A 10,116-nucleotide genomic window follows, 5' to 3' on the forward strand; every position below is an offset into this window, starting at 1 on the left:
TAAAACGCGCTACGCTGCCCTGCCGCGTCTGATCCTGCCTGGGTTCACCCTCTGGTGAGAGCCAAGAGCGGTGGGAGCCTGCGGCGGCTTAGCTGGGTTTCCTGTTCCTGCAGGCACCGCCCATGGTCCTGGACCACACCTCACCTTCAAGACGACTCAGGGACATCTACTCTCTCCGATTCCAAAAGAAAGTTCGGACAAAGTGAATTTGGGGTGGATCTGGGAAGTGGCAGCTGCTCCCTTTGCTTCCTCTGGGTCACCTCTCAGAAGCTTCCCCCTCTACCCCCCCCCCAACCTTCCCATACTGACACCCAGCTCCCAGACCCTCCTTTTCTTTCTTTGATTCCCAGCCTCTGTGGGGCAGGGATGTCGGTTCTGCTCACTACTCCATTCTTTGTCCTCTCTATCCCTGTCTGCTGAGCTATCTCACCTGTTTCCCAGCCTTCACCCCAACGTCACCCCTCACCTCCCTTCTCTCCACCTCTAAACCTTTCTCTCACTCCATTTTATCTTCCCAACTTCTTGCTTGCACCCACGCAAGTCCCTCCACCCACCTTCCCCTCCTTCTCTCCCCCAAATCCTAACCATGGATTCTGAGCCTTCTTGGACTGCCACCCCCTCCCCTGGGGGCACCCTGCTTGTCCCCAACGCCACCACACCCTGGCTGGGTAGGGATGAAGAGCTCGCTAAGGTGGAGATTGGTATCCTAGCTACTGTCCTGGTTCTGGCCACAGGAGGCAACCTGGCTGTCCTACTGACTCTGGGCCGCCAGGGCCACAAGCGCTCCCGCATGCATCTGTTCGTGCTGCACTTGGCCCTGACCGACCTGGGCGTGGCGCTTTTCCAGGTCTTGCCTCAGTTGCTCTGGGACATCACCTACCGCTTCCAGGGCTCTGACCTCCTCTGCCGGGCTGTCAAATATCTTCAGGTGCTTAGCATGTTCGCTTCCACTTACATGCTGCTGGCCATGACGCTGGACCGGTACCTGGCTGTCTGTCACCCTCTTCGAAGCCTCCAGCAGCCGAGTCAGTCCACCTACCCTCTCATTGCTGCTCCCTGGCTGCTGGCTGCCATCCTCAGCCTCCCTCAAGTTTTCATTTTTTCGTTGCGAGAGGTGATTCAGGGCTCAGGGGTGCTGGACTGCTGGGCAGATTTCTACTTTTCCTGGGGCGCGCGGGCCTACATCACCTGGACCACCTTGACCATCTTTGTGCTGCCCGTAGTGGTGCTCACAGCTTGCTACGGCCTCATCTGCCACGAGATCTACAAGAACCTGAAAGTCAAGACACAGGCTGGCAGGGAGGAAAGAAGGGGCTGGCGGACTCGCGACAAGTCCTCCTCTTCTGCCGCTGCTGCGGCCACTAGGGGGCTGCCGTCCCGGGTCAGCAGCATCAGTACCATCTCCAGGGCAAAGATCCGGACCGTGAAGATGACCTTTGTCATTGTGCTGGCCTACATTGCTTGCTGGGCACCTTTCTTCAGTGTCCAGATGTGGTCTGTGTGGGACGAGAATGCCCCTAATGAAGGCGAGTATGTGGGGTGTGGGGTGAGGTGGTGGGGACAGACAATAGGGTCAGGATAAGGAACACAGTGCCTCCCGGGGCCAGGCAGGACCGCAAATGAACGGAGTAACAGGAGAGTCAGTGCTTGCTTGCCGTAGAGCATCCTCTGCTGCTGTAACAAACACCCACCTAACAAAACCCAGAAGTTTATTTCTCACTGTCCTAGAAGCTGGGAAGTCTGGGAAGGCTCTTCTCGAAAGTGGGGACTATCTAAAGATTTCCAGGGTGGTGAAGGGCACCCCTGAAAATGGCCAAATTGGTTTTTATAGTGGACAATCTCTCTTATGGTAACAAACATTTCTTTTTCTTCCTAACTCATTAACCGATTAATTCTTAAGCCCCTAAGGTCAGTTTACAAAGGTCTCACCTGAAAGTACCATTGAAATAGGACTTTGAGGGCTCTGTTTCTAAAATTAAGAATTCTAGGGACAGGCATTCAGACCACAGTCTTGCCAAACAAGGTCCCATCTAGACCACGGAGGCAATTTTGAATGAATATCAATTATGTGGGATTTCTTGATTTAAAAAAAAAATTAAGATTTATTTATTAGGTATATTATGTTCTGCTTGCCCAGCCAGAAGGGGGCGCCAGATCTCACTCTAGACGGTTAGGGGGTACCATGTAGTTGCTGACAATTGAACTCAAGACCACTGGAAGAGCAGTCTTAACCTCTTTGAGTCATCTCTCTAGGACAGATTTCTTGACTTTTAACTTTTGGTTGCTTATTTAACAATTTTGAAATAGTTTCCTGCTAGTAAAAGACCATGCTTATTCTGGAACAATGCAGAGATTAGCACGACCCCTGTGGGAAAGAGGTTTGGGCGCATTTGCTCCGCCACATTCTAGCATTCTACATGGACCTGAGGATCATAGACTAACAGATCTGAAAGACGTTTCAAATAATCTGGTCCAGGGTGGCAATGATGGGCATGGGGGCTGTCTTCCTTCCGAGTGCCCCTCCCTTCTGTGTCTGCACATAGCTTTGAGGCTCTTTCTCAACAGTCACTTCTAATGGGTTAGGACTGGCATATGACAGCACTTAGATCTCAAATTCAACTCCATCATCGTGTCACTGAGAAAAGGGAGGCACAGAAAGGGTCTGTGACTTGCCCAAGGCGGCTCAGCCGGGGGGTGGGGGGAGACAGAGTAAGGAGCAGAGAGTTCAATCTTTCAGCGTTTCCCAGTCTTTCCTTCTGTTTCTTTTCTTTCTAGCTATTTTATTTATGAGTACAGATATTTTGCCTGAATGTCCGTGGCCAGTGTGTGTACTTGGTATCCACAGAGGCCAGAAAAGGGTGTTGGCTCACCTACAACTAGGGTTATAGATGGTCATGAGCCGCCACATAGGTGGGAATGGAACCCAGGTCCTCTGTAAGACTAGTCTTTCTTTCAACCCTCACCTTGCCTAGAACCCTGGTTCTTAACTTGACTCTATAAGAGAGGTGTCCCTTATCTGAAAAACAAAATGAGATTCTTCAAAAAAAAAATAGCTCTAGGTAGTCGCAGAGAATAATGTGTCAGCAGGCCCCTGAGTTCCAGATGCTGCAGGTACAGGCTGACCCGGTGACTACTGTGAAGCCCAGACTGAACTTTTGATGCTCCTGCCTCCACCGCCTGACTGCTGGTAATACAGATAGGGAACACCACGCTGGGCTCTGTGCCTTTGGCATTAGTCTGAATGCGAAGGAGTTTGCAAGCTTTTCTGTAAGCCATGAGCCTATTAAACCCAGTGTACTATTAAGGATATTAGCCAAGGCTAGACTAGTAGGAAGGGCTTCTTGGTACCAAGCATGTGAATCCGCATGGCGTTATGGAGTGGCTTTCTCTACAGTGCCTCTGAGTAACGTGGAGCTCAGAGTGGCCTTAAGGCTGCTGGCCCAAGATGCCACTGCTAGTAGGTGACAGGGCCGGCACTTGAAACAGGTGGTTTATGGGTCAACTTTACCTGTTACATGGCTTTTCTCCCAACAATTACAGGCTGGCCAATGATGCTAAGGATGAGGTAGTTTTTGCCCTTTATTGAAGGATGTGTGGGAAGATGAGTTCTATTTTCTCCATTAGTTGTTGTGATTTAGCCCTGTTTGCCTGAAGCACCCCCTCTTTATTGTTAGAGTGTCCCCAATACATTGTCTGTGTAGACAGTGATTTCCTGTGGCTGAGGGCCTCTCTGACCCAGCCGTGCAGAGACAAAACAATGTGCTACAGTGTGCTCTCAGAAAAAATAAAAGCTCCAGGACAAACATAAAAGCTTTAGAATTATGTGTTCAGTATACCCCATTCTCCCGTGGTTTTTGGTTAGATCTGTCTCCTTGCCCTGGTTAGCTGAACTTGTGCCTGGACTGGGCATGGTGAATCTCCCCACAAGGGCTGAGAAGCAGAGCTTCCAGGGAGCCCATTGCTTCCTCATGACACATCCCCAGCCTCTACACTGTGCCTGGCTCAGATGGACCAAACCGAACCATGCTTCCTAAGGCATGGAATTTGTCCACTGAGGCCAAATGGTTTTGGCTTCTTCCCCTATGACTTGTGCCTTTTATTGAATGTTCCCATCCTATGCCTTTTTTTTTTTGTCCCAGAGGTGGCCATATGCAGAATACATATACTACTACTGGGTAAACACACAAACTGGACCTTTGAAGCTAGTGGTGGTAGCTCTGGTGGGCTCCAGTATGTCTGCTTTAGAGACAGAAGGAATGTAGTGGCAGTTCTTGTTGGTTGTGCTAGAAGAACTGGAAGGGCTGCTTGTGAGCTTCCTACCAGGTCTGCCATTGCTTTAAAAGATTCTACTTCCATGAAGAAGCTGGTATGGCGGCTGTGGCATTGTGCGGATGTGTGCAGCAGGAGGCCAGGCTCGCCCCGGCTGCTTTCCTGTGTCGTGAGAAGCGCTTCCAATAAACTCTAGGAAGAAACTCGTGTCTGAAAGGGATCTTATTGGGCTTTTCCACCTGTACATTTTGCCTGCCTAAGATAGATTTTTGTTGTTGTTGTTTTGTTTTTCTCTCATGAGAGAGTAGGAATCCTAGTGACAATTTGAGAACGAGATTGGGATTCAAGCAGGTCCTCTGTGCCTAGAACCTGCCAGCCTTGTCGCACTTGGGGACGGTGGCAGACTTGCAGGGCAGCCATGTTTCGCTCATTACCCTCTCAGGTCCCTAGCACAGGAACCCGCACAAGTCGGTGATCACATGTTCAATGACCAAGACTGAGACTAGAAGAAGGAGGAGGCGGTCCATAGAGCCCCAAGAAGCCATTATCCATAATGCAAATGAGGCTGATGTAGAGGGCCCAGAACTAGTTTATTTCCCCTGGGTACAGCATAGACCACTGCTAGTAGGTGACAGGGCCGGTACTTGAAACAGGTGGTTTATGGGTCAACTTTACCTGTTACATGGCTTTTCTCCCAACAATTACAGGCTGGCCTATGATGCTAAGGATGAGGTAGTTTTTGCCCTTTATTGAAGGATGTGTGGGAAGATGAATTCTATTTCCTCCATTAGTTGGTGTGATTTAGCCCTGTTTGCCTGAAGCGCCCCCTCTTTATTGTTAGAGTGTCCCCAATACATTGTCTGTGTAGACAGTGATTTCCCGTGGCCGAGGGCCTCTCTGACCCTTAAATCTATATCCATTAGGGCCAAGCTCCCTCGCCCATGTGTTGGGACCCCATACGGAGTCACATAGGTAGATATGGGGCTTGAAAAAAATCTTGGAGAGAGCAAAGAATTTCTGAATGTGCAGCGATGAGGATGTATTCACAATCAGACGTGTAATGAGTCTGAGGTGTTTCTGGCAATGCCCACCTGCGTTGCACCCTGCAGGTCCACTGCAGCCGTGGTTCCGAATGTGCAACACGCCCACTCTGCACTGTGCATGCTGCCGTGCTGCGTAAGGCGGAAGAATGCTGTGTGAAACACCACAGATCAGACCCCAAAACTGCTGCGTGTTACAAACGGCAACGTTTTTACTGCACAAGCTGTTTGCTCCCGTCGAAAAAGAAAGTAGTTTTAAAGCGAAAACAAAGTCCAGCCACCCTTTCACAGGGGTCGCCTAAGACCATCAGAAAACACAGATGTTTACATTATGATTCATAGCAGTAGCAAGAGCACAGTTAGGAAGTGGCAACAAAAGTAATTTTTGTGCTTGGGGTTCACCACAACACGAGGGACTGAATTAAAGGGTCGCAGCGTTAGGAAAGCTGAGAGCCCCTGACCAAGGTGAAGGCTTGCATGAGGAGGCAGGTAAAGATGGCTGAAGTTATCCAGCTGAGAGCTGACTGACTGTCTTTGGAGTGCTATGTTTTACTACACCGTTTCTGTGGGTGAGGAATTCACACACCATTTTGCTGGGTCCTGTGGCTTGGAGTCTCTCACAGGTGAACAGTCATGTTATCATCATGTAATTACAGGACTGTAATCGTCCGAAGGCTCAGCTGGGGGGAATCTGCTTTCAAGTGTGCTGTGCATGGGTTGGCTGGCGGGCCTCGGTGCATAGGCTGACCACGTGGGTCGGTTCCTTGCTATGAAGGCCTCTCTACAGGTAGCATGACAGCTGGCTTCCCCCATAGTGAAGGACTTATACAAGTCTCATGCCAAGGTCTGCTGATTTATTGCTTTGGGCCTGAGGCACAGGAAAATATGGCGGGCAGAGCACATGGCAAGTACGCTCTGTAAAAGCCAAAATCAGTCTTAATGCTTCTCTAATGCCGCTGCTCAGCGTGCATTGGGTCAGCTCCGCTTTGGGTCACACTGAATTGCAATGTCTGAGCTTTAAGGTTTTTGTTGGAGTTACTGACTTGAGTTTCAGATTAAAAAATAACCAGGGAGCCGGGCAGTGGTGGCGCACGCCTTTAATCCCAGCACTTGGGAGGCAGAGACAGGCAGATTTCTGAGTTCAGGGACAGCCTGGTCTACAAATCGAATCTGAGATATGACCACATATGGAGCGTGGGCCACATATGGAGTGGACAGGAGTCTGTAACTTGATCATCCAACGATCTCCAAAGGTAAGAAGAATATGCACAACAGGAAACTGGACTTGGAAGTATCCCCGAAGAATCCCACAACGTCTATGAACTGACACAGCCTGGAAGGCAGGAGGAAGAGGCTTCTGGGCGCCAGGGAAAGAATGCCAAGAGACTCAAGAGGGTGCAAGCAATGGTCCACACTGCATCCGTCCCCTGCGCCCCGATCCAGCTTGCTCCCCTCACTTCTGCTTTTCCCTTAGTTGATACCCAGTGCCGCTTTCCAGCCCAGCGCCTTATCTGCTTCCGGTCTCCTCTCTTCTCATTTCCCTTTCTTTAAGCTCACTGGCTGGTCTGGGTGGCAGGGCTTCTGTGTCTCAGCCTTCTGAGCTGGGGTGGTTTAAAATGATTTTCCTCCTCATGCATTTCCTCCCCTTTCTCTGCCTATTCTGCCTTTAGCCAAGACTACCTCTGGTCGCCCACGCATTCACGCTCGTCCATACTGTTCTTCCTCCAATTTCCGTTTCCCTTCTCTGCTTTCTTCGTCAGCCAACACTGTGTCTGATGAGGTGATTACTATGCTTATAGTGATTACTATGTTTTCTTTCCTACCTATACTCACCGGACTAATAAATTCATGCTTATAGTACTATCAGTCATCTTTGTTGTCTAACAAGCTTGGTGCTTAGGAAGTGATCGTTTTCATTTCCTACTTTATTTTCATAGTGGGCCTCCTCTGTCATAGTGGTTGTTTTTGCAGCTATTATTCTGCTCTTAGGGGAGCTCTATCGTGGCACCCTGAACACCAGTCTAATAAAGGGAATGACGCCTCAACCCTGTGATAACGCAGCTTCTCTTGAACACTCTAAATACTTCTATTGAAGTAATATGAGTGATTAAAAAAAAAAATCGAACCAGTGACCTAACCCCAAATGCATAAGTCCTAACCCCAAACCATAAAGAAAATGAAAAGCCAGAGAAAAATAACACCTTCAAAAATTTCTAGTCCAACAGTAATGACCTCCCGGGAGACTGAATCAGACAAAAATCCCATGCCAAGGATTTAAGAGAATGATTATAAGTATGTTCAAGGAAATCACAGAGGACACAAATGAACTTCCTCATGAGTTCCAAGAGGATACAGAGAGCTAAAATAAGAACAAGATGTGCAAGAGACCGAAATGCTGAGGAAAAGCAAACTGACTATTGGAATTTTAAAATTAGTAAGTCTAGAAAGCTCCTGGGAAGACCTCATCAAAAGGATGGATCAGGGCTTGAAGACAGAATAGAGAAATCGAGTCAGTCAATGGAAAATGTAAATTGATAAGAAGGTACAAATGAAGCGTTTGAGATCTAAGGGATACCTGGAGAAGACACAATCCACAAATCATGGGCATAGAAGAAAGAGAAATTTCATGCTAAAGGCACAGAAAGCATTTCCAATGTGCTTTATAGCCTCGAAACTCATCCATTGAAGGGAAATACACATCCAGGCAAGGGATGGATTTAAAATACCAAATGTATATGACCAGAAAAGAACGCACTCACATCCTATTGTGCTTAAGGTACATTGGAAGCACGGACGGACACGCCCGGCGAAGGAACAGCTGATTCCTCAACAGGCTTTAAAAGCAAGGCGGGCTTAGAGTGATCCGTATCTGTTCAGCCTATAGTCTGCCATAACTGAAGCAGGAAGAAGACTGTCCATGACTAAGACAGACTAAAGGAACCCAGGACCAGCAGGCTCTACAGAAGATGCTGGAAGAATTCTTCATAGCAAAGAGAAAAGCACACACTTCCACAAGGTCCCGGAAAGGAAATTAACATCTTTATGATTCGTTATCAGCAGATGTTCCATTTGTCTACCAATACAGACACCCGAGGAAACATTCATTTTCTTAAGTGAGGATGGGTCCTATATAGAGAAAGTTTAGAAGGCCTGCTTTAAGTTTGAGACTGAACTGGGTTACAGAATAAAGTCAGGTCAAAGGAAGAGGAAGGAGAGAAACCTCGCATTAGAGGATTCATGGTCCAGATTCACAATCAGAAAACCTTTTTCTTCTATTTGGACTAATCTTACACAGGGAGAGTTTACTTGAACCTGAGCTTGAAGCAAACTATTCCTAAAGTTAAAAATCAACCCAAACTAAGGTAGTGTAACTCAGGAAATACAGGCAAAGTCTGAGCTGTGCTTATCTAGTGATAGTACCCAAAGTAAATCTCTTTCCCCTTCTGGGAAATGTCTTCATCTCTTCAGTGGAGATTCAGCTTCTGTCCTAGAGTCTCCCCACCCCACCCCACCCCCACCCCTTGAACTGCGATTCTAATGCCTTTTGTGCTTCTGTCTTGGCAGATTCTACCAATGTGGCTTTCACCATCTCAATGCTTTTGGGCAACCTCAGCAGCTGCTGCAACCCCTGGATCTATATGGGCTTCAACAGCCACCTGTTGCCACGCTCCCTGAGTCACCGTGCCTGCTGCAGGGGTTCTAAGCCCAGAGTACACAGGCAGGTCTCTAACAGCAGCCTCGCCAGCCGCCGCACAACACTGCTGACCCACTCCTGCGGTCCATCCACGCTCCGGCTCAGCCTTAACCTCAGCCTCCCTGCAAAGCCCAAGCCCGCAGGCTCACTGAAGGATTTAGAGCAAGTGGACGGAGAAGCCACTATGGAGACCAGCATCTTTTAGATAAGCTGCTCCCCGGTTCTCTAGTGCTCAAGGGTCTGGATGTGCTCTGACTTCAGTTTGAGTCCTCCTCTAACGTAGGAAGAGACAGGGAGGAAAGGTGAAGGCTAGGGCCTTGCCCCCTTCTTCCTAATATCTCCAGGGGAACTGAAATCTTAGGGGAACTTCTCCACCTCGGTTCTGGTTCCAAGGGACAGCCAAAATTATACAAAAAGCACTGGCTAGCTGTAGGTCAGGAGGGCTGGGTCCTGACTCTGCCCCAGCTGTGATCACTGTCAGTAAAATGCTGAACCTGGCTGTCTCAGTTATGAGTCAAAGTGGGTATACACGTGGTTTGCAATCACTGTGGATCTACAAGCTTTTGAGCAAAATTCTCAGGAACAGGCTTGCTCTGCCCACTCCTAGGGAAGCTTTAAAGAGTGCCTGTGGCTTTGTGAAGAAACCTCTCATGTGCCTAGTTTTTGTTAACTTCACACAGACTATAGTCATCTTGGAGGAGGGAACATCAATGGAGGAACCGCCTCCATCAGACTGGTCTGTGGGCATTTTTTCTGATTGGTGATTGATGTGGGAGGGCCCAGCCTACTGTGGGCAGTGCAACCCTTGGAAAAATGGTCATAGGTTGTATAAAAAAAGAAGGCTGACATGAAAAATACATACAAGTAACACCATACAGACTGAGCGGTTTGTATTCAGGAACACACACACACACACATACACACACACGCACGCACACACACATCAACAACAGTTAATGCAGAAAAGCAAAGGCTTTGAAAAGGAGAAGGTAAGGGTACATAGGAGAGTGTAGAGGGAGGAAATGATGTAATTACACTATAACCTCAAAAAACAAAAGAAATTAAAAATTAAAAAGAAAGAAGGGAAGAAAAAAGAAGGAAAGAATGGAAGGA

At 48.3% G+C, this 10,116-nt stretch overlaps 1 protein-coding gene across 1 annotated transcript; it reads left to right on the forward strand.

Moving 5' to 3' along the window:
- Positions 1 to 556: 556 nt before the first annotated feature.
- Positions 557 to 9,208, forward strand: Avpr1b (arginine vasopressin receptor 1B). Its single transcript, XM_052200521.1, has 2 exons — positions 557 to 1,526; positions 8,874 to 9,208. Exons 1-2 carry the CDS (start codon positions 587 to 589, stop codon positions 9,206 to 9,208), a joined length of 1,275 nt encoding a protein of 424 aa, XP_052056481.1. The 5' UTR covers positions 557 to 586.
- The last annotated feature ends 908 nt before the right edge of the window (positions 9,209 to 10,116 follow it).

The sequence above is a fragment of the Apodemus sylvaticus genome, chromosome 12, assembly GCF_947179515.1.
Source record: "Apodemus sylvaticus chromosome 12, mApoSyl1.1, whole genome shotgun sequence".
Taxonomy (NCBI): domain Eukaryota; kingdom Metazoa; phylum Chordata; class Mammalia; order Rodentia; family Muridae; genus Apodemus; species Apodemus sylvaticus.